The sequence below is a fragment of the Pipra filicauda genome, unplaced genomic scaffold (genome assembly GCF_003945595.2).
Source record: "Pipra filicauda isolate LSUMZ 115617 unplaced genomic scaffold, ASM394559v2 scaffold33_size4404698_pilon, whole genome shotgun sequence".
Taxonomy (NCBI): domain Eukaryota; kingdom Metazoa; phylum Chordata; class Aves; order Passeriformes; family Pipridae; genus Pipra; species Pipra filicauda.
In genome coordinates this window covers 4,380,510-4,404,355 of record NW_024104465.1, presented here as the reverse complement: position 1 = coordinate 4,404,355, position 23,846 = coordinate 4,380,510, and the positions used below count along the sequence as shown (strand labels likewise).

The 23,846-nt window shown below is 50.5% G+C and overlaps 1 protein-coding gene across 1 annotated transcript in view; it reads right to left on the bottom strand.

The window, feature by feature from the left end:
- Positions 1-687: 687 nt before the first annotated feature.
- CORO1C (coronin 1C) overlaps positions 688-23,846 on the bottom strand; it is a 43,030-nt gene continuing 19,871 nt past the window's right edge. Inside the window, exons 3-11 of the mRNA XM_027744660.2 lie at positions 14,632-14,754; positions 9,184-9,313; positions 8,209-8,390; positions 7,504-7,623; positions 6,522-6,626; positions 5,491-5,636; positions 4,826-4,883; positions 4,497-4,742; positions 688-3,261 (exon numbers count right to left, since the gene is read on the bottom strand). Coding sequence (XP_027600461.1) covers positions 3,142-3,261; positions 4,497-4,742; positions 4,826-4,883; positions 5,491-5,636; positions 6,522-6,626; positions 7,504-7,623; positions 8,209-8,390; positions 9,184-9,313; positions 14,632-14,754 — 1,230 coding nt within the window. The 3' untranslated portion in view covers positions 688-3,141. The remainder of the gene's footprint in view (positions 3,262-4,496; positions 4,743-4,825; positions 4,884-5,490; positions 5,637-6,521; positions 6,627-7,503; positions 7,624-8,208; positions 8,391-9,183; positions 9,314-14,631; positions 14,755-23,846) is intronic.

Below are 23,846 nucleotides of genomic sequence, written 5' to 3'. Positions count from 1 at the left end.
TGCTGCAAGAGAACATCCGCAGGAACGGGCTCGGGGCGTCAACAACCCTCCCCCCGAAACCCGAGGCCGCGGTCACCCCGGCCCTTCTCGGAATAGTCTGCCCATGGGGCTGGGGGAGGGAAGTAAAGGGGTTCAGGTCTGAGGGATGAGCATCCCCGGGGATGGATCCACGGTGCCTCTCCTGGAGCATCCCTGCCCTACTCAGGGTGGGGGGGTCGGGGTGTTCCGGAGGCAGCTGGAGGTGGTTGTGCAACACCAGTGAAACGCTGCAGCCCCGGGAAGGCTCAAACCTGGGTGGGATGAGTGATGCTCTTTCCAGCCCAGGCCCTCTGCCATTCCAGGCCTCTGGCCCTATGGAAGCAGGTTTCAGCTCAGGAAGAGCAGGGCATTCCCAACCAGGGCTGTTCCTTCCACACATCAGCCTGGTCTCAGCCACCCTGAGACCCCCCAGGCCGTCTGTGCCATCACATCCCACATCCAGCCAAGCTCTTGGGACCACTCACTGGCAATCACCGTGTGTGACATCAGGGATGGGCCCTGGGACAAGAGGGGGGGGGTCCCAAAGGACCCCTCAGCCCCAACCTCCCGCTCAGCTGTCCAACATTTAATATCCAGGTTACTGATCAAACCTGGAATGCCAAGGGCAGGCACAGGATGCCGAGAGCCAAAGAAAAAGCAAAGCAGAGGCAGTTTATAATCAATGACTTTTATCTTTTGAAAATGGAAGCAATATTTGGACAGATACTCCGGCGCTCTATAAGAGCGCGTCTCTCCGGACTGGGCTGGTTCTCTCCCGGGATATCACGGCTACAAAAAGCTTCAGGCACTGACTCCGGTTGAGCCTGGCGAGGCATCAGTTCATTTAAATAAAATACAGACTAAGAACTAAAATCCAGGGCGGCCTCTGGGACCGTCTCCCACACCCCCACCTCTGGGCATCTCAATCCAGCGGCTCCCAAAACTGATTTCCTTCCGACTTTAGGAACAAACCCGAGGTCCCCAAGCACACAACCCCGAAGTCACACGTACAAATCAACACAGAAATCACCACTTTGGGGGTAACGACCTCCGGGTTTGGTTTCCAAAAGAAAAATTCATAAAAATACACATCTCAGGCATTTACTGCAATACAGAAACGTCACCAAACAGCCAAAGAACCCGGAGCGGCCGGATTGTGGATCCACGGGCACAGGGCAGGGGATGCCACTTGTCCCTAAAACACAGAAATCCCACTTTTCTGAAGCTTTCATGCTCTGCCATCCTCCCACATCCTCCATCTCCTCCGTCCCATCCTTGTGCCTCTCCAGCTACGTGACCCGGCCGTTCCCACGGCGCGGTCCCACCTCCACACACACATCCCTACACACAATAGGGAATCCTTAACCTGGAAGTTCTGGACATGCAAACACTGGGAAAAATGGAAAAATCGGAGAATTCCTAGCTAAACTAATGGAAAACAAAAAAATCATCACTTCAGCCTGGCCGAAGGGACACGTGTCCCGCCGGGATGCTCCGGGCAGGGGGTGCGGGGCAGAGGCTCCCACGCACATGTCACACACACACGGAGCTGCCACAGGCACAGAGTCCAGCTGGGAGAGGGATCCAGAGCTCCTGGACACCCGGTGGTCTTTGCCCACCTTTAGATTTCAGATGGGCTGTCACCACTCCCTGGCTGTGCCAGGATGGGCGACACCAATCTAGCCTGGCACAGCTTGCTGGGGGGTCCTGGATCCCATTCCTAGCACAAGGACACGGCCTGGGAGCAGGGAGCCAGCCTGCCCCATCCCTGACAGCCCCCTCACAGGGGAGACCCCACCTGAGCAGAGCTTTGCTGAGTCGAGGCATCCCTGGGATTCCAGGAGGAGCTCGCCAGCCTGGAGCGCTCACAGGGCCTATCCCCAAAGGAACGTGTGAGAAACCAGTTCTCCAAACTGGGATAAAACCACCCTCCCCAGTCCCTTCCACTCAGAAGGGGTGCAGGGGGGCTAGGGTTGGAAGTCACTCATCTGGTTCGGGAACAAATCCTTTCCTGCAAAGCTTTCCAGCAATGTAGGGTGGGAGGCAGGAATGATGGACAGGAGAAAGCAAATTATAAAAAAATAACAACAGAGGCATTTTGTTTGGGGAGAATCATCACGGAAAAGTCACCTTCCTGCTGCTAACACTGCCTTGGAAGCAGAGAAAATTCCAAACATCAGCACCGGTGTGAGAGGCTGACTGGGATTCCAAAAGCTCCTTAAAATCCATGAGCTGAGGAGTGTGGGGGGCAGGAACAAGGATCTACAGCAACCACAGAGCTGAGATGGGCACCACAGAATTCCACCACCTGCTGGAATCCCACAGCTCACCTGAAACTCCTTCCTCAAAAAAAACATTCTGCCTCCAAATTAAAATAAATCAGCAAGTAAAACACATGAGTTTAGTCATGGAAATCAAACCTTGGGATTATTTTAAAATGGGAATATGGTGCTGCTTTAGAAGTTCTGTAGGACAAAAAGAAAAAGGATTTTGTGGGATGAATCCCTTCTTTCAGAACGATATATTTATATTTTTCTGTCAGACAACAGGGCTGGGAGCAGGAAAGGCAGCTCATCCCATCTCCAAGGGGTCTCAGCACGGAAGGGAACCCACCTGATTGTTCCAAATTGAGGATTTATATAAAATAGCTTCAGCTTTGTTCTCTGCACAGTGTAAACACCCACCACACACCCCCTGTCCCTTGGAATGGAAACACAAATACTGCAAAGTGGCAAATAAGAAAAATAAAAAGCGATTTTTTTCTATTTTTTGGCAACTTTAAAAAAAATTGGTTAAGAACAATGTGGCATTGGTCCCTAAATCTAGAAAAAGGTATTTGGGCACGACATCGAAAGTCAGAATGGATTTGTTTTTCAAGGATTCATCATAACATCTGGAAAAAAAAAAACCTGTAAAAGTAGCACTTGTTTTTGACTTGGTTTGACACAGTCACAGAAATTCATCAGAACATCAGGAAATGAAAAAATCTTTCACTAAAAAGCTTGGCTTGGAATCATCGGCTCTCGTTGACGTGGGTTTAGGAGAACAGGAAAGCTCGGGCTGGAATGCTGCAGGCTGCTGCTGGCTGCACTGGGAGCTGGGATGTGCCTGGGCCGGGGCCCCTCAGTCCCCGATCTTTGCCATCTGCTGCTCCAGCTTGGAGATGCGCTCGTCCTGGGAGGAGATCATGTCCTTGATGGATTTCAGCTCTTTCAAAATCTCCTCCAATTTGGCTTCGTTTTGCTGCAAGGCAAGACAGGACATGCGTGAGGAGAGCTCTGCAGTTTTCCAAGGAAAGGGCTCCTCCCAGTGGGATTCTCTGAGGCATGAGGGTGTGATGCCCGCTCTGGAGCAGCTGGGATGATCAGGGCAGGGACTGGCATTTCCAGCAGCACCAGTGAACACATCCAGGACATATTGGACCAGTACCTCCTCTTTAACAGGAAGTCTGAGGAATGGCTGGACTTGATGGTCTTAAAGGGCTTTTCCAGCCTCAATGATTCCATGATTCTGTGATTTAAGGACCTACGGACTGACAGCTGTCACTCCCACACCTCTGTGTGCTACTACGCCTCATCCCTGCAAGTGTCCAAGGCCACGTTGGATGGGGCTTGGAGCAACCTGGTCTATTGGAAGGTGTCCCTGTCTGTGGCAGGGGGTGGAACTGGATGAACTTTAAGGTCCCTTCCAACCCAAATCTGTCTGGAATTCCATGTGTTAGCTACAGCCCCCAGTTCCAGACCTGTACAACCTTCTCCGGACCTGCAGAGCCAGAGGTTCACTGTCCATGTTTTACACAAAAAGAGGAGCACAGGAGCTCTCCCAGGCAGGGGCTGGAACAACAAGCCAAGTTTTCCCTTGTGTCCCAAAGGACATGGTTTGAGGACATGGCTTAGTGGGGAACATGGTGGTGGTACTGGGTTATGGTTGGAATGGATGATCTTAAAGGTCTTTTCCAACCCTGACTATTCTATGATTTAGAAACCTTAGAATCATAGAATCATGGAATATCCTGAATTAGAAGGGATCCACAGGGACCATCCAGTCCAACCCCTGGCCCTGCTCAGGACACCCCAACAATCCCACCCTGTCCCTCAGAGCGTTGTCCAAATGGTCCTGGAGCTCTGGCAGCCTTGGGGCCGTGACCATTCCCTGGGGAGCCTGTTCAGTGCCCGACCACCCTCTGGGGGAAGAACCTTCTCCTGAGATCCAACCTAAACCTCCCCTGACACAGCTCCAGCCATTCCATTGTGTCCTGTCCCTGCTCATAGAGAGCAGACACTGGTGCTGCTCCTTGGAAGGAAGCTTTGGACACATTGCGTGGAACACCATAACCAAGCACCACCTCAACTCCAGGTCACCCAAATCCTTGAATCACACATTCTTGAGCTTTGTTACACCTACCTGTTCCCGAAGAAGCAGCACCCCGATATTCCCACCCCAGGCCACCACCTCCAAAACTCATGGAGTTCACTCACAGGGTTTGAGGCATCCGCTGCTTTCTTTGGAGCGTTGATGAGATCACTCTTCTTGTTGGCCGCAGGTTTGTTGTCCAGTATGTTCTTCTTGACCACCTTGAGGTCCCTGTTCTTGCCTGGAATGTACCCGTGCTTCAAAGAGATGAGCAGGGGGTCTGCGTTCTTCCCCTCGAACCACTCCTCTGCCTCCAGAGCCGCTTCTGGGCCGGCCGTGTCCGGGTACAGGTCGTCCTGGAAGAGGTCCGACTGCAAGCCAGAAGAGATGGATTGGTCAGGGGCTCTGGGAGGCACGAGCTGGCTCCAAACCTCGTGCTCAGGGCAGTGCTCACCTTGCGGGGAACCGTCATGATGATGGGCTCACACTTCCTCTCGTGGAGCTTGAAGAACCTGCCAGGGGAAGGGAAAGGTGGGACTCAGAGTGAGGAGTAAGGAGAAGGTCCACACACACAGAGCAGTGGACCAGGGGACAGAGGAGATGGGAAAGGAGTAACCTCACGGAATTACAGAATTACTGAGGTTGGAAATGCCCTCTAAGATCATCAAGCCCAATCATTCTCCCAGCATTGCCAAGGCCCCACTAACCCATGTCCCCAAGTGCCACATCTACACAACTTTTAAATCCCTCCAGGGATGGGGACTCCAACACTGCCCTGGGCAGCCTGTTCCAATGTCTTGACCACCCTTTCCACGAGGAAATTTTCCCTAAAACCTCCCCTGGCACAACTTGAGGCCGTTTCCTCTCATCCCATCACTTGTTGCCTGGGAGAAGAGCCTGAGCATGTTCCCTCCCAACAAAGACATGTTTCCTACCAGAGCCACTGCAGTGACAGACCTGCTCTCCTGAGATGTTTCCTGCCTTTCCCATGTTTTCTGAGCCACAGTTGCCCTCTGCTCACTGCTCTGCTGCTTCCACCACTCCCGACATTCCCAACCCCAGCTTCCAGCCCGCTCGCTGTGCAGGGGCTGATCCCAGCTCTGGGGTCCCTCTCCTTACCTGGCAATCTCACACTTGTTGACGTCGAGGCCCCTCTTTGGCATGAACCCCATCCCCCTCTGCGGCTCTTTGCTGCTGAAGGTGTTGAGGTAGTGAACGTACGGGGACTCATCCGTGATCTCGAAGTAGCGGATGCTGCTGTCGCCCTGCAGGGATGAGAGGAGACCCTGCAGAGCCTGGGGCAACCATCAGCCTCATCCACAGCCTTTCCTCCCAGGAATGCTGCCACACACAGCTTAAAGCTGGGGTTTTTTAAGCTAAAACTTTAAAGCAGCTCCCTGCTGTAACAGTTCCTCGAAGTCCTGCTCAAAACACTCTGGTAAAGAGACCTGAGCTGCTGCCTCCAGGCTGGGAGTGTCCCCTTCCACATCATCTCTTGTGGAAAAGCTGAACTTCCTGCCACAGTCAGGCAGAAAGGCTATAAACTGGTTTATCCTTAATTCCAGACACTAGGATCTCTGAAACAGCAGGAGAAATAGCAGATGTAAACCAAATATTCCCCATTAGCTGTTAGAGAGATGGGATTCCTGAACATACTTGTACTTTCTTTAGTTCATTGCATCTTTGGCTCCTGTTTGTAGGAAGTCCATCACAAGTGGGAACTTCAGAGCACAAATTGGTTTTAGAAAGGAGCACCTGATTCCAGTTTTCTATTATTTAACCCCAAAAAATTACAAGGAGTGTTGCCATGTGCTCCATCATCCTCAGGCACAAGGAGGGGAACATCTAAAATGTAACTTCCTCCCACACCAACGTAAAATCATCTGGGTCAACACCAACAAGAGAAGTTTTGGTAACAGTGTGGGACTTGTTGTATTAAAGGCAGCTTCACCTAAGTCAATCCATGTCAAAGAAACATCCAGTACACTCCAGACCTTCCCAGGCCCTGCACAGTGAGGGTCAAACCCATTCCAGAGCAGCCTGGTCCCTCTGCAGAGCTGATTTTTTGGTTTTACCTCCCCCAGCTGAGACACCTGGGGAACATTCAGAGACAACATTCCTTCCACAGAGATTCCCAAGCCTCTCCTTACCTTCCCACATAGGTAAATGATGTTGGTGTCCGGGTCATAGAATGGCAGCAGGACCCCATTGCTGGTGTCCATCTCATGAAGGGCAATTGGCTCCTCCATGTTTTTCTGGAAATAAAGAATGCCAGGGATGTTAATGAAGGCTGGAAAAGCTCCTATTACCACAGGATCTAAATTATTAACAGCCCTGTAGCCAGTGAGCTCCCAGCGGTGTCTGCACCACCCGGAAGGATCCGTGCGTTACAACAAGTGCTGGGAATGTTCCCAAGCTGATTCATTCCCCCAAGGGCGTTTCAATCACAAAATTCAATAAAAACAGAGACCAAGAAAATCCACCAAGTCAAGGGAAATATGTGACATAGCCATGATAATGCCTTGTGTCAGTGTGATGGGATGGGTGATGGATGAGGGGACAGAGGCTCCTTCCCTGGAGATATTCAAAAGCCACCTGGACACAGTCCAGGTGGTCCCTTCCAACCTGAGCCCCTCTGGGATTGTTGTTGTCCTGCTCTGTACATACAACATACAGAGTGAAGTGACCTTCCCACAGCCCCTCTGCTCCCTGTGCGTCTTCCCAGGCTCTTCCAACCTGCAGCTCCCTGATCATCGCTGCTCTTGGAGAGACCCAAGAGAACTCAGTTCCTTCACTGAGTGACCTTCCAGCCCAAATCATGGAATACCTTCTGGCATGGGAGCAGGTAGTATATGGAAGAGGGAATAACCTCAAGTATATAACCTAGGAATTTTGGAAGATGCACTGGCACAGGTTGCCCAGAGAAGCTGTTGCTGCCCCATCCCTGGAAGTGTCCAAGGCCAGGTTGGCCGGGGCTTGGGGCAGCCTGGGATAGTGGAAGGTGTCCCTGCCCAGGGGTTTGGAACAGGATGAGCTTTAAGGTCTCTTCCCACCCAAACCACGACTCCATGACTCCAGGGCTGAGTTAGTGACTCAACAGGTGACCAGGGCAGGAAGGGGACAGGGACATACCGGGTTCCACAGGGCCAGTTGCCGCTCGCTCATGCGGCTGAAGCCGGTGGTGAAGATGTTTCCATCAGCCAGGAAAATGGCTCTCATGGGCCGGGCTCCCTCGTGGGTTTTCTCTTTCTCCTAGAAGAGAGGAGCAGGTCAGTCTCCAGCAATGGACAGGAAAACCCATGGCGTGGTGGATCCTCTCCCAGCTTCGTGGAACTGCCACAGGACACACAGCTGGTCCTCCCAGGATGTGATCCAAGGAGCAACATCCAACTATTCTTCCCTGATGCTTGAGGGAAGAAACCAATTGCTAAGCCACAGAAGAAGTGGACATTCCTGGCTCTTCCCAGCTTTGCCCATCAGCCTCTTGCAAAGAGGTTTTCCTTCAACCTTGCAAGCTACAACACACACAGGCAGCTAAACCTCTGCTTCCCAGGCACAACTCTGGAACTGTAATTATACAAAAGGATTAGATGTGGAATTACACTCCTGCAGGTTTTAAAACTGAGCCTTAAAATCCTAGTTCAAACACTAATCCCAATAAACCCAGACAAATCCTTCAACTCCTGCTATTTCTTCTGTAATTTTTGCCTCACTTTGAAAAACACAACTGAACATGGTGTGAAAATACTGAGCGAGAAGGTTCTTTCTCCCAGTTTTCTTGCTAATTCTCTGCTGGAGTGAAATCCAACTGTTTCTTTAATTATTACGTGAACTTACAGCAACAATTTCTTGTTTCCTGGGGTCAATAACTCGGACTTTCTTGTCTTTGGAAGCTGTACAGATGAGGCTGCCATTGCGGTTCCAGCTCACGTTGTAAATCATATCCACGTGCATGTCATCCAAGTTGATGAGGGCTTCTCCTGTCCCCACATTCCAGATGATGATGGCATTGTCACAGCCTAAAATGGAAAATAACAGCTACAGTCAGAGCACCGGTGAAAAAAGTCACACCAGGAAACAAGCCAGATGTGGGGAACAAGGGATAAACCTGCTGCAGCTCCAAAGGTTTTTGGGGAAACCAAACACCAAACTGGGAGCTGAGAAGGGATTTTTATCAACAGGAAAGACTCAGCTTATCCAGCAGTTCAGCTGAAAGGACTGGCTGCTTTCCTTGGGATCCAACCTACAGGTCAGGCTATGGAAGCCTCAGACTACGCTGATGGATAATGAATTATCCAATTTATTTCCATAATGATGTGACAGACTTTCAGTGGTGAAAAGAATCTCATTCCATGGACTGTACCAGCCAAGGAGACAATTTGGAAAATGCTGACAATGAAAGCCTGTGGGAGGAACAGCGAGACTCTGGGATACCTTGCAGGGATCAAGGGAAAGAGAAACACTCAGCCCATTTACAAGAGTGTATGAAAACAGGGATATGAGAAATTCAGAGGTAAATAGTTGCAAATAGTTAAAAATAGCTGCAAATCAAATAAAGTCTGGAACAGCTTTAATACTCTATTTCATTCTTCCAGACAATTCCCTGGTGCTTGACCCTGTAAAGTGAAGATAAAATAGGCTGAGATAAGGAGGGGGCTGTCAGCCACGTGTCCCAGTGTTCCCAGGCACTGCTGGGAGTCTTGTGATTCACAGGGATCTAAGCAGCTGGGAGAGCAAAAAAGGGAAAGGAGTCAACACCTCTGCTCCAAAATTCCTGGAGGGAGATGCCTGTGGCCCCTCCCAAGGCTGTACCTGCGCTGAGCAGCACATTCCGGGCCGTCGGATGCCAGGCCACAATTCCAACTCTCTTGGAATGGCCTTCCAACACCACCACTGGCTCTGTCAGGGACAGGGTGAGCCCGTTCTCAGGAATCTGCCACACCTGGGAAGGGAAAGGAAAGGAAAGCTGGTTAACCTAGGCCATCCCCTCTGAAGAGCGTGTGGCTCGTCTGCTTCCTGCATCCCACAGCCGGTGGCCGAGCTGTCACTTCTCCGTATAAACAGGAAGAGGGAATTGTTCCCAATAAACCCTTGGCTGATCCATGTGTAACATCCTTCCTCACTCATGTGCCAGCACCAAACCACCAGCTCCTGATGCTGCAACTCCCTGTTATCACCATGTCCAGAGACTTGTTCAGCTCCGATCCTGCTGAGGAGGAGTCGGAAAAACCTGCCTTGGAGCTCCAATTCCGTGTGAACGAGCTGCTGTTTTTCCAAACTGTACTTGTCCCTTGGAGGGACGATACTGCAGCTCTACCACTGCCTATTTTTAATCCTCTAGAAATACCAGCAATTAGTTTTCCTGTTAGATCCAGGCTCCTTCCAGATCCCATTTAATCAGGGAAGCATGGGCTGGTCCTGGCAGAGGTCGGAGCAGCCCAAACCAGCATTGCAGTGGCTGCCTGTTGATTTCTGCCCTGGTTACACAACCCTTCTGCTGCAAACATCCTCGGAGAAGGGCCATCGGGAGGAGGAACAGCCCCCCAAGGATGCCAGAGCACTGGAATTCCAGCTGTGGAGCCCAAAGGAGGCGGCACCAAAGGTTTATTCATGGAGGGAGGCGGGTTCTGTATCTGGCAGGGATGGGACAACAAACCCATCACCCCAGGCGGGATCAGCCCGACCAAAACTATTCCTGCAATTCAGCCCTGGACAATCATCTTGGAATTGAAGTTGACCTCTATGTGATGCATTAACAAACGCAATGGAATCAGACGCCCCTCAGCGAGCAGTTGGAGCTGCTGGAGGCAGGTGGCAGCATTGGAGCACGTTTGCTCTGCTTCCCATTGTTTGCTTTTCCTGGAGTTGGAGAACAGGGCTCGCCAGACGCTGCCCACGGTGCCCAACAAGCTGTGGGAGCCGGGAGATGCAAGGGAGTGGATTTAGGAAGCGAGGCAGACACACATGCATGAGGGTGACATGGATTTTTGTGCTAATCCCAGTTTTTCCCCTTCTCCCAGGGATGGCTGTGCTGCAATAAAACCTAGCGAGATGCAGATCCTCAGTGGGTCCCAGCTCACCTCTCAATAACCCAAAAATGATTTAGCTTTTCATGGACACAGCACTTGTCACTGTCCCAGCACCCTCAGAGTCCCAGAAGGAATGACCATGATGGGAACACTACCTCAGGAGAGGATTCCAATAGGAACACCACCTCAGGAGAGGATTCCTCTGCAGCCTCAAGGCTGCCAGAGCTCAAGGATCGTTTGGATAATGCTCCCAGGCACATGGTGGGATTGCTGGGGTGTCCTGTGCAGGGCCAGGAATTGGACTCGATCCCTGTGGGTCCACTCCAGCTCAGGATATTCCATGATTGTATGGAAATCCCTCTCTCCCTTCCTGCCTGATGGAAGAGCGCTGGCGACACACTGACAGAACTGAGGCTTTTCCCAATGTGATTTTAAACTGGGGATACAAACAGGAGCTGCTCAGCCTGGAAAAGCAGGATGTCATCCTGCTCCCTTCCCATTCCCTCCAGCTCTGCCACTGACTGTGATCATCCAACCCCTCCGAGGTTCTCCTGAAACATGGCAAACCTGCAAAGCACAACAAATCCCTGCACCTGCCCAGACACCTAAAACTGGGTTACAAATGTGTCAGGTTTATGGAAACAGCTTTTTTCCTGCCAGTCAGGGAGTAACAATGTGACAGCAGCAACAGTTGGGAACATGTTTGTGCTGGGAACTCAATGTCAGTCTGAGGCATTTAACTCTGTAACCGTGTGAGGTCTCTGATGAGCCCTCGGGGTTTGGTGGGTTTTCTGTTTCTCATCATCTGTCCTCCTGCATCTGTAGGGTTAGTTTGGATACTGGGAAGAAATTCCTCTCTGTGAGGGTGGTGAGGCCCTGGCATGGGCTGCCCAGAGAAGCTGTAGCTGCCCCATCCCTGGAAGTGTCCAAGGCCAGGTTGGATGGGGCTTGGAGCAACGTGGGATAGTGGAAGGTGTCCCTGCCCACGGCAGGGGGTGGCACTGGATGATCTTTAAGGTCCCTTCCAACCCAACCCATTCCATTATTCTCTGAACAGTCACTTCTTCCCATGAGAGAAAAAGTAGGATAAAGGGACCTGCCCCACTCCCTCAGCCTCCCTCTCTCTGTGGACAAAGCCTTGAAAAGGGAATTTATCCACCAAAAAGACCCAGGAACAGCAGAAGCTTATGGGCCAAGTGTGACCTGCAGACCAGCCAGGCAGGGGCAGAGCAGCTCCAGCCAACATTCCTCCCTGTGAGGGGCAACAGCAGGAAAGGGACAAGATTCCTGGCATCTCCGATTCTGTTCTGCACCATCCCAGTCAGGAAGGGTCCAGGGATCCCTCTGAGCAAGTGCATCTTAACAGCAAAGGAATAAAAAAAACCCAGAACCAAGTTTAAACATCAGCCAGGGAGTGCAGGGGGTGGGAGAGGGAAGGGAGACAAAATACCCATGAAAAGTCTTTTTTTAAAAGCCTCTGGGGAAGACTTTTTTTTTCCATCAGGGAAAGCCCCAATAGTTTGGAGCATCTGCAGAGCAGTGTAATCCTGGGCAGATTACAGAATATTGACCCAATAATCCTGCCTAGTATTCCAAGAAATAATAAAGAAATGAGTGTGAAAGGTCAGGGGATGATCCCAAGTGACCTGGCCCCACATTCCAGGGTGCGATCCCAGCCTCAGTATGGGATCAAATTCAATTCATGGGGAAACTAAGGAAATTTGGATACAGGACCCAGCCTGGTGAGGGTGAGGACTCAGGATAAATCCCAGGAAAACGCTGCAGGATTAACTGGGCATCAGTAAGTGTTTGTCGACTCTCCGGTCTGGGAGTTTTGGGTGTTTTTTTGGGGTTTTGGGTTTTTTTGAAGTCAGCAGGGCCGGTTTGTTTGTGCTGGAGGAAGTGAAGCCGTGGCATGGCAGAGGTTTGGGTTTGGGTCTCACAGGAAGGGTAGGAGGGGAAGGTTTTGCACAAACAGCACGTGAGCAAGAAAACAAAGCAAACTTTTTTCACCCCCTTTAAAGAGAAGCAAAAACTGTCTCTTCTGGCTCTGCACAACCTGCAGAGAACATTCAGTCCATGTCTAGAAAGAACACCAATTCAAAGAACATCAATTCCTATATCATAAATATTAATTCCTATCACCTTAAGTGAGGAAACAAATGAGTCTGAGCCCTGGATTTATTCCTGTCCTTGCAGGAAGAGGCACTTTGAGCATCATTTCTGCAGCTCTCAGACCTTCTCCTGGTTGACCCTGTCCTGGTCCCAGAGGTGCCCACAGGTTGGTGGCCCAGGTCACTGCAAGGGCTCTGCTTTGATTCTTAAAGCAATTTGCTCAATCCCATGAGCTCTGCTCTGCCCATTACACCCAAACTCATTAATATCCACCCTCTGATGAAGCAGATTTCCCATATCTGAGGAAGGGCCTTGACACCATCTACAAGCCTTTCTCCAATAAAACATTTTCCAGCTGAATTCAAAGCCTGCAGTACATTCCAGCCATTCATCAGCACACCAAGCAGGAATATTGAAGTAATTCCTTATTTGCTGGCACAAGGAAACAACTCTTCCAAGGGATGTTCTTTACACACCAGTGCAGTTCCCAACTGCCCCAAACAATCTCGGATTCATCCTTTCTCATTTTAAACCTCCTTAACACACACACATCTTCCTGCATATCCCTGATCCTGTGAGCACAGCAAGGACTGACCTATTTCACCTTCCACTCCAGACAGGTCACACCAAGAGGTACCAAACACCACCACGAGTGGGCAAATCCACGGCCAGCTCCACCCTGGTGCCTTTCTACATATGTGCTGCCTCCAGGGATGCAGGGAAAGCTCATCCCCACTTTGGGACGTGCAGAGAACCCCCCATGAACCCACACAGCTCGTTCAGTTGGAGACACAGATTCCCACAGATGGTTTGTGGCCACATTAGGAGCACTTAGACAAGCACTTGGACAACTTGTAACTGAACACTGTTGGTTTTTCTCCATAATTCAGTCCCCCTGGAGCCTCCCAACATAGTTCTCATTGCATTTGGATTAGAGGCTTATTTTGCCTCCAAGAAGGCAGCTCTGGACCTGCTGATGCTCATGTTTCAGAGACCCTTCCAATGCAGCCCTTTTGCACCCTGGTTCCTAGAGGAACATTCCTGTATCCTTCAAAAGTTAGTTCCAGCCCAGTAGTGAATGTTACAAACACGGAAGCTTGTTGTTTTGTGTAATATTAAATATAGCCCATTTTGTTAACATGCTTCAGCTTCCAAGACTGAGAGATCACAGGCAAGAGCTGTCCCAGGAAAAGCCTCTTGGGATGAATCCCCTCCCAAACATTTTAACGATGAACAGAAGCAAAGGAATTTATCAGACATGATCTATAATAAGATTTCAATATAACATTCAGCCTACAGCATTTCTAAATATGGCCAAAGATCCCTGGAGTTATTTGGCATTATTTCATCTTCCAAGGATTTTCTTTCACTGGTTCTGCTGTGTTTGCATACGCAGGATTCCACATCCGTCACGGAGCGAGCCCGGCTCCTGGGCACTGGGCTCTGCCTGAGGTGAAACAGGTCTCAGGACCAAGCCTGGTAGATGCAGAACTTGGATTATTTTTATCTGTTCATTAAAAAAAGCCCTTCTGACACCTGCTCACAGCCTGCAGATAAAGGAAAAACTTCAGGCGTCCCCCTTAAATCAAGGGTTGAAGCAACTCTGAAACCTGGTGGGTTCCTTCCCTTCCAATCCCTCCCTCTTCCTAACACACACCGCTGCATCCATGGGGATATGTGAGGTAAGGAACCACCTGTCTTCTGCAAAGCTCTACAAATCAGAACACCTCACCACAGACCAGCACTCTTCCTTCTCATTCCTCTTTTCAAACATCAGACAAATCCTCAGGGGAAGGAAAAATGGGAGAAATTCTTCCCTGTGAGGGTGGGCAGGCCCTGGCATAGGTAGCCCATAGAGGTAGTGGAAGTGATGGAAGTGTCCAAGGCCAGGTTGGATGGGGCTTGGAGCAATCTGGTCTAGTGGAAAGTGTCCCTGCCCGTGGCAGGGGGAGGAACTGGACGACCTTTAAGTTCCCTTCCAACCCAACCCATTCCATGACGACTCTGCCCTGCTCTGACTCTGGAACAGGAGGTGTTTTCAGGAACAAAAGTGCCCTTTGGAGCAGGATTTTTAGCAGGAGCAAAGCCCACCCCACAAGGCCCAGGGAACACTCACCATGACAGTACAATCCTCGGAGCCGCTGGCGATCACCTGGTCATTGTGGGGACACCAGTCGATGTCCAGCACTGGTCCCGTGTGGCCACACACTGTGGGGTAGGACTTGTCAATCCTGCCTGTCTGAAGGGAGAAAACAAGAGAGAGAGCTGTGATATTGAAACAGAGCAAGGAAGTGGCTTCCCAATGCTACATTTGCTCCTCCAGTATCCAAAATTTCATGACATTTGAATCAACTCATGGGTCAGCAGAGGAAACAAACTGGTAACTCTGGGAACTCCCCAAGGTGCAAGAAAAGGGTTCAGAGGTTTGGCACAGGAGCTGTGCTCCCATGGCATGCAGGGATGCTTTCCCACCCAAGTCTCAGCACTTGCTGTGATGCCATGCCATCCCTTTGTCTGTTCCCAAATTTTGGGGAAGAACGAAGCTCTGTTTTCATCTGTGTTTCCCAACAGTGGCCAGTGGTGGCTGAAGATAAACAAGCTCAAATTTGAATTGAAGGTGTTGCTGCTCATTGAATTACCAAGTCTCCCTGCTTTTTTCATTATAGAAGGATTTTGCTCATATGGGAAGTTTTTTAGGACACAGTTGTGCAGAGTAAAATACTGTTTTCAGGAATAAATATTGCTGACATGGACTGGAACAGCCACAGCCACACCTGATCCATCCATGGCCAGAGGACCAAGGCTGCCAGCTGCCAAGCTCATCCCAGGGACAAACCTCCCAAGAAAATGAGCTAATGAGACATTTAAACCTGAACTGAGACAAATCAGTGATGCCAAGAGGGATGATGCAGAGATACCAACTTTGCCACCAGGTCTATGTTTTGCTGAGGAGCCCCTGAAGCACCTGATCCACCCCAGCCGCTGATGCCGCCAACAGGGAAGCAAGGGAAGGACAATCCCTCTAATCATGGTTCTCTCTCTTGGTCAAGCCTTGCACAGATGGAAAGCAATATTTAAAATACTGCAGACACACAGCAGTAGCAGCAGGGTGAGCAGGACACTCCTCCACCTCCAGGGCCAGACCCCTGGTCCTGCTCCAAGGGGTTTTGTTTCCAGGGAATGGCCCTGTCATGATGAGTGATGGGAGAAGAGAGACAGGAGGGAGAGGTCTGGGATGGGGTCATCTTCTTTTGTGTTTAAACATGCAGAAGAAATGGATGGAATTTCATTTTTGCCATTGGATGATAACATTCCCCAACCTTGGAGATGACATTCCTTAATATGTGCCTCCTACCGAGCTCCATGTGGGAGGCTGGGCCTATTCAAGCCTGTTTTAAAGCAGAATAATGCTGGATACTGGTTTTTGAGGACAACTGACCTGAAGGCTCCACTGTCAGCAAAACAAGACCTTGATCCAAAAAATCCCACTATTTCCTAAATGGCCAAATTTAGGTTTCAAAAAAAAAAAAGTCTCAGTGATTCAACTGCATTTGAAATTCTTAAAAGCCAGAAAGAGTTGTGGATGAAAAGCCATAAAGCTGCCATTCAAGAATTAAAGCCTGTGTAATCCCTCTTGGATGCCATGTGAAATAGGATTTAAAAAATTAATACACCCAACTGCCACGTTCAGTTCATCCATTTTAATGGACCTAATTAAAAAGAGAACCATGCAGAGTACATGGACATGGATGTATCACAGGAGGCACAGGACAGGCCACAAAACACAGGCCTAACCCAAAAGGGCTCACAAATAATCCCAGAATCACTTAGGCTGGAAAAGACTAGGAAAAGACTAAAAAAAACCAGGATTATTAATGCAAAATGTCAGTGACTGCCTGTCCTGGCTCCTGGCAGGAAGCAGTGGAATCCTCCAAAAGGAGCCCCTGGTAATTATTTCCAGGTTGCATGAGCCCTTGTTGTTTTAGTTTTGAGTTGTTACAGTCATTTATTACTGTGGGGAGGGGGAAAAAAAATCAATTTGAACAAATTAAAGCACAAACTTCACTTTTCTGTTTGATCAGAATGAACATGCACAGCCTGACAGGAGCAGCCAAGAGCCTGTGACAGCCAGTGGAGAGCAGGGAGCAGGCACTGTCCCTGTGCCACCACCTGCGCCACAGCTCGGACCTTAAACCAAGGATCTGGTACTTCCATAAAGAGCAGTGCTTGTGGAATCATGGAATGGGTTGGAATGGAAGGGACCTTAAAGATCATCCAGTTCCACCCCCTGCCATGGGCAGGGACACCTTCCACTAGACCAGGTTGCTCCAAGCCCCATCCAACCTGGCCTTGGTTGGATGGGGCAGCCACAGTTTCTCTGGGCAGCCCGTGCCAGGGCCTTACCACCCTCACAGGGAAGAATTCCTTCCCAGTATCCAGTCTAAATCTACCCTCTTCCAGCTTAAAGCCATTCCCCCTTGTCTTGTCCCTCCTGGCCCTTGTCCAAAGTCCCTCTCCAGCTCTCTTGGAGCCCCTTTAGGCACTGGAATGGGCTCTAAGGTCTCCCAGGAGCCTTCTCTTCTCCAGGTGAACACCCCCAGCTCTCCCAGCCTGGCTCCAGAGCAGAGGAGCTCCAGCCCTTGGAATATCTCTGTGGCCTCCTCTGGACTCACTCCAGCAGCTCCACATCCTTCCTGTGCTGGGGACCCCAGAGTTGGAGCAGCACTGCAGAGGGGTCTCACCTGAGTGGGCCAGAGAGGCACAATCCCCTTTGCATCACCTGCCAACACCCCCCCACCCCTGCCTGCATGAACACCCAAATCCCATTTCCAACAGGGAAGAGACAGTCAGGATGGGGAAAGGAGATGTTATTTAGCAGCAGCGTGGGAGAGACAAGAACTTTCAGAAATCCCAAGTGTATTTATTCACCAAAACTTACCAAACCAAAACTACCAAACTAGAGGACAAACAAAAGAAGGAGATGTCCCACAGCTCCCTGGGGTCTGGCAGAGGAAAACAATGCTGGAGAGATGAACAGCCCAGGGGCATCTACACTTGGGCACAAGAGGAGCAACTCTGCTGCTCATCAGGGTCCATAAATAATCCCAGAATCAGCTAAGTTGGAAAAGACCTCCAGCAAGGTGACCCATCACCACCTTGTCACCCAGACCAGAGCTCTGAGTGCCACATCCTTGAACGCCTCCAAGGATGTACAAAAATCAGTATAAAATGAGACTAAATAAGGATGTAAACGGGCTGTTCAAAGCCCCAGCTGGGTGAACACTTGCAGAGAAGCTCCTGCCTTGTGGTCAGAGGCACAAACTCGTCTCTGCAGAGCAGAGGAAACCGCAGGACCTTCCAGAGCACAGAGCAGAGCGAGGGCTCCGCTCAGCAGCGCTTCCGAACCCGCCTCAGCTGCCCTTCTCCTCAAAAAAACACACTTATTGCAGAGGCTCACCCCCCAGAACTGACTGGGGAGCCATCACAGAACAGTAACCCATGTCACCACCCCAGGGCCTGACCCAGCAGGGTGAGAAATGAGCAATTTTTAACTCAGAGGTGTTATTTTATCACCTCTCTATGCTCCTTTTGCAAACACCACCCGTGCAGGACACACCACAGATTCTGCTCTCCAGAGCAGGGAAACCCTGTTCCTGGAATTGCACAGGACTAGTTGTGCACAGAAGAGCTTGAAAAACAATATTGGGGGGTGGGTGTGTGTGCCAAAAACAAAAGACCAGGAAACCTCCAGAAGGGAATTAAAAACCAACCAGGCTATAAAGCGCCCAAATTCCACGTTTCTAAACACAATTCCTTTCCAAAGAGATGCCTCTGCCAATGGAACACCACAAGGTTGGCAACTTGGCTGCCAGCTGGGGGAGTTTCCATGCTCCTGTAATGCTCCCAGGTTTGGGGATTTATTTATTTATTTGTAAAATGTAATCTTTTAATTAGGGCAGGATTTAAAATACAGCTCAAATGCTGCTACACAGCTTAAAATTAACTCAGTGCGACTTCCAGAAATTAAACCCTTCTCATAATCCACTATGACTGTGGTTGGGCAACACATCACAGTAATAACTTTTGAAGTTTGGAGCTGTGTGTGATAAAAAGTTGGCCAAAAAGATGAATTTGAGGATTATTAATAAGTTGGATGGTGTTGACTAGAAGCACACTCAATATTCAGGTCCTTCAGCAGGGGGTGAACTGACCTTACTAAATGATTTTTTAGTGCTTTCATGTATCCCAGATCAGAAAAAAAATGTTAAATAATCAGAATTATTAAACCCAGATCAGAAGAAAGTCACAGATGAGGAGAAAAAAAATTGTTATTGATTCCAAAAGGGACAGAGAAGCAACACGAGAAAACTGTTCCTAAAAGTGGGAGTTCTATGAATTAATTTGACTGTCTTGTGATCCTTTCTCTGCCAGAAAAGGGCAATTGGTTGCAGGAAACAGCTCATGGATTATGGTAAAAATATCAGGGAGAGCAGCTGCTTCCCCAGCCCGTGGCTGCTCATGGAAATCTCCATTTAAATTGGGGAAGTGGCATCGAGTTGCACAAGGCAAAGCAACCCCCCCTCACTCTGCACAAGTTTGAGGAAGGAAACCAGGTCACAACTGCAAAGTTTGAAATACCAACCCACTGCACCTTTTCTCTGCTAGAGAAAATACTCCCTTTTTCTTTAAATTGTGTCTTTGCCTTCCAACAACCTCAAGTTTCACCCAGTGCAGGGAGGGAAGTTGAGCTCTGGGCATTGACCCTCCAGCACCAGCTGGTCATGGAGGAGGCACTTGGGACAAAACACTGGGATGAAATGGAAGTGCCTGGATCTCTCCTGACCATGACCAAGAGCCATTAGTCACCCACAGACTAATCAAGGCATCCAGAACTAATCTGGAAGATTAGGAAGTTATTCCCAAAAGATCCACTGGAGAGTCATGCAATAGGAGACTCCTGTAACTGTGCTCTCCAAGAATCCCTCAGCACTGCTCCTGCTCTCTTTACCACCTTGACAGCTGCAGGGCTGGGACACTGGATATTGGGAAAAATTCCTTCACTGGAAGGGTGGTCAAGCATGGAAAAGGCTCCACAGGGAAGTGGTGGAGTCACCATCCCTGGAAGTGTTAAAACACAGGCAGACGTGGCACTTCATGATATGGTTTAGTGGGATGGGGGTGATCAAAAGATTGGGCTTGATGACCCTGGAGGTCTTTTCCAGCTTTAATGATTCCATGATTCCATCACAGGCTGCCACAAAATGCAAACAGCTCCTTGTTCTGGAGCTCCCAGACTGGAACGGATGTAGAAAGAGGAAGGAAAAAACCCATGGTGACCAAGTACACCTGAACCTGGTGATCCACTGGAATTGAGCTGACAGGGATAAATATAAACTTCTTTTTATAGAGAAACATCTAAGGTGAAATAAAAGGACAAAATCCATCCACATTCTTCTTAAAATGGCTGTAGGGGCTCAATGAACTCATCAAAGGAAAACCTCCTGATTTTATTTTACACACAGTTTAGAAAAGGAGCATTTCCCAATGCTTCCTGGAGGAATGAGAATCAGGAAGAGCTGCTTAACATGTCACATATGCCAGGGTTGAACACCAAGGCACATCACTTGCAGAACAACATATTCCTTGGAGAAGATCATTCCCGAGGTGTGTACACCCCCACCCACATGCCAATTGCCTCCCAGGGCACCAGCTGATCCCTGATCCAGCAGGAATGCTGCCAGTGTGGGGGGAGTGCAGGAAGGAGTCAGGAAAATGGAAAATCTAATATAAGGTATATCCAAAGGGAACTGAATAAACCTCTGCTAAAGGCCTTATGTAACACAACTCGTGCCTGAAGGAATCTTTCTACGCGATCTGAAAGAAAAAGGGAACATTTGCAGCAGGTTTTCCTGCGCAGACACAAACTGCAAAGGTTTTTGGAGGAGGGAAAAAGAACTTTGTATCCTCTGAATGCATGCAGTTTGCATGTCACTGTCCCCAGCACATCAGGAAACCCAGAGAATTTTCAGCAGGGCTGAAAAACGGGGATCACCCATGGAGTTGGGGGACTTTGTCCCCCACATGCCCCCTGCTCTGACAGGGAGGGCTCTGCTGCTGTTTCCATCAGCGTTAGAGGGGAGATGAGCCATCATCACCTGCACCACGGATCTCTGGAGGACAGGGCAGGAGAATCACTCCTTCCCTTAACTCCCTGACTCTTTAATTTCTGAACAGTAGGGATTACCTCCCATGGAATGGTCTGGGTTGGAAAGGACCCTACAGACCATCCAGTCCCACTCCCTGCCATGAGCAGGGACACCTTCCACTAACACAGGTTGCTCCAAACCCCGTCCAACCTGGCCTGGAACACTTCCAGGGATGGGGCAGCCACAGCTTCTCTGGGCAACCTGTGCCGGGGCTCACCACCCTCACAGCCAAGAATTCCTTCCCAGTATCCCATCTAACCTTGCCCTCTGGCAGTAGGAAGCCATTCCCCCTTGTCCTGTCCAAAGTCCCTCTCCAGCTCTCTTGGAGCCCCTGGAATGGGCTCTCAGGTCTCCCTGGAGCCTTCTCCTCTCCAGGTGAACACCCCCAGCTCTCCCAGCCTGGCTCCAGCCATTGGAGTATCTCCATGGCCTCCTCTGGACTCTGTGCTGGAGGTGATCTCCACTTGACCCACCAGTACAAGGTCACCACAGCTGAGGCACTGTCTGATTGAAGAGTTTTATATTTTGATTCCTTCCCTGTGTACCTACAGTTTTCTCTGGGATCAGGCTTAAAGAAAACCAACTCTACAACCCAGTCTCTCACTGCCCAGAACAGGCAGGGAAGTTTCCTGTCCTTCCCTGGTGTGTCCAGTTAATGCTGATCACCCTGACTCTTATCACCTACACAGCACTTAAAAACTTATAGCTTTAATAAACTACGTGGCTCATTCCAGCAGAGGCCAATGCTCCAGACCAACCAACCTGTGGGAATAGGATTTTCTGGTGCCGGAGCATGGGAATGGCGAGTTCCTGGCACAGCCCCTGCACATGTGCGTGCAAGAAAACAGGAAGTTCAGACAAAGCGTTTCCACAGCCAGCAAAGCCGGCTGGGCTGCACCGGCCCGGCCCCGGCTCCACACCGGGCTCTGCGGGAGCCGCGGGGATGGAGGGGGGATGCAGCCCCCTGGATTTCCCGGCTCTGCGTCCAGGGGGTGCCGGAAGGACCTTCAGGGCCGGGGGCCCGGGGCTCAGGACACGCCGAGGCTGTGGGTGTGCACGGGTTAACTCCTGCACAGAGGTTGATTCCCGTGCACACGGGTTAATTCCCGTGCACAATTCCCACACACACGGGAATTAACCCGTGCACGACTCCTGCACACACGGGTTAGTTCCGGCGCGCAGCTCCCGCGCAAAGGGGTAATTTCCACGCAAGGGTTAATTCCGGCGCTCACGGGTTAATTCCCGCGCGCAGTTCCTGCGCTGACGGGTTAATTCCCGCCCGCCAGGGGGTTAATTTCCACGCACAATTCCCACGCACGCGGGTTAAATTCCCGCGCTCAGTGTACGCGGGCGTTGACTTCCAGGCACGGGCTAACCCCCGCGCTCGCGGGTTCCTTCCCGCGCTCAGGGGTTAACCGGCTCCCGCGCCGCCGGGTTAATTAATTCCCGCGCTCGGGGTTAATTCCCGCGCACTTGCCGCGCCGCGCCCCCGCCCCCGCCAATCAGCGCGGCGGCCGCGAGCGCAGCCATGGCCATATACGGTAAAAAGCCGCGGCCGCCGCAGTGCCGCTGCGGAGGCTGCGCGCGCGCGCGGGGGCGGGGCCTGCGCGGAGAGGGGGCGGGGCTTCCCCTCCGCGTCCGCTTCCCCCCCCCTTCCCTCAGTGGCCAGCACATGGTGCGCGGGGCCAAAAACACCCCCAAAAAACCCTGCCCGTGTAACAAACCCCTGCGATATCGCTGGAAACGGCGCCAAGGAAAAACACGTTAAAATGAGTAAAAATTCCCCGCTTTTCTGCACTCCCAAGAAATTCCCAGTGGTCTGCACAGCCCTGGCTCTGAGTGGACACGATGCTGTTACGGGGCCGTTTTCCCCTGCAGAAATGCGGCAAGTGTATTTTTACGGCTCAATTTTAAAATCAACTCAAAGCCATGGTTTAAAATTGCCTTTTTTTTTCTTTTTTTTTTTTCTTTTTTTTTTTTTTTTTTTGGTTCCCCTGAAAATAACAAGGGTTTTGCTGCGGGAGACTTAATAAATATCCCTGCTAAACGGGCTCAAAGAGAAACCCAAATGTTATTTAGGGTGTTGAAGGAACTGAAGGAACAATTTCATCAGCCCAGGCTGTAAAAATAAACGTGGAACACAGGAACTGGTTCGAGCTGAATTGCAAAAGAACGTGTCAGGCTGGGGGTGAGGGACACAGCCCCTCCAGCTTTGCAGGAACCTCCTCAGAGGTGGATATTAAAGGGCTGTGCAAGGCAGGAATGGAGCTGAGAGCACCAAGGAAATGAGAAATACAGGGGAGGGTGGGAGGAATAACTGAATAAGCGTAAAAATAACCCCAAAGATAAGATAGTGCTTCAAAATGCAGAAGCACAGGTCACTCAGAATTAGCAGGAATTTGTGCCAGGAACTGAGAAAACACAGAACCATGGAATCATTAAGGCTGGAGAAGCTCTCTGAGACCATCAAGTCCAACTGTTCCCCCAGCACTGCCAAGGCCACCATGTCCCCAAGTGCCACATCCACACATTTTTTGAACACTTCCAGGGATGATGATTTCACCACTGCCCTGAGCAGCCCTGTGCCAGTGCTTCACAACCCTTTCCATGAAGAAATTTTCCATGATCTCCAATCTAAACGTCCCCTGGCACAGCTTGAAGCCATTTCCTCTCATCCCATCCCTTGTTCCCTGGGAGCAGAGCCCGATCCCCTCGGCTCCCAGCTCCTGTCAGGGAGTTGCAGAGAGCAAGAAGGTCCCCCCTGAGCCTCCTTTTCTCCAGGCTGAGCCCCCCCAGCTCCCTGGTGCTCCAAACATTGGGATACAGGAGAAGAAAAGAGGGATGCACATCCCCTGCTGATGGTGTCTGTGCCATGATGCAACACGGGTGCAGCTGGTGCTGTGCTGAGCAAGGAATTCCTGCTCCAGGTCTGCTCACCACCCATGGTCTGGGCAGGAGGAGGACTTGTGGCCCCAGGATGAGCCCAAAGGGCTGTTCAAGAGCAGCGAATGGAGCTATTTTGGGAAGTTGGGGTTTGGCTTTGTTTTGCAGGACTGAGAAGCCGCTGCCTCTGCTCTGCCCTCGCCATGTGGGAGCTTGTGTTCAATCCTGGTCACTATTTCTA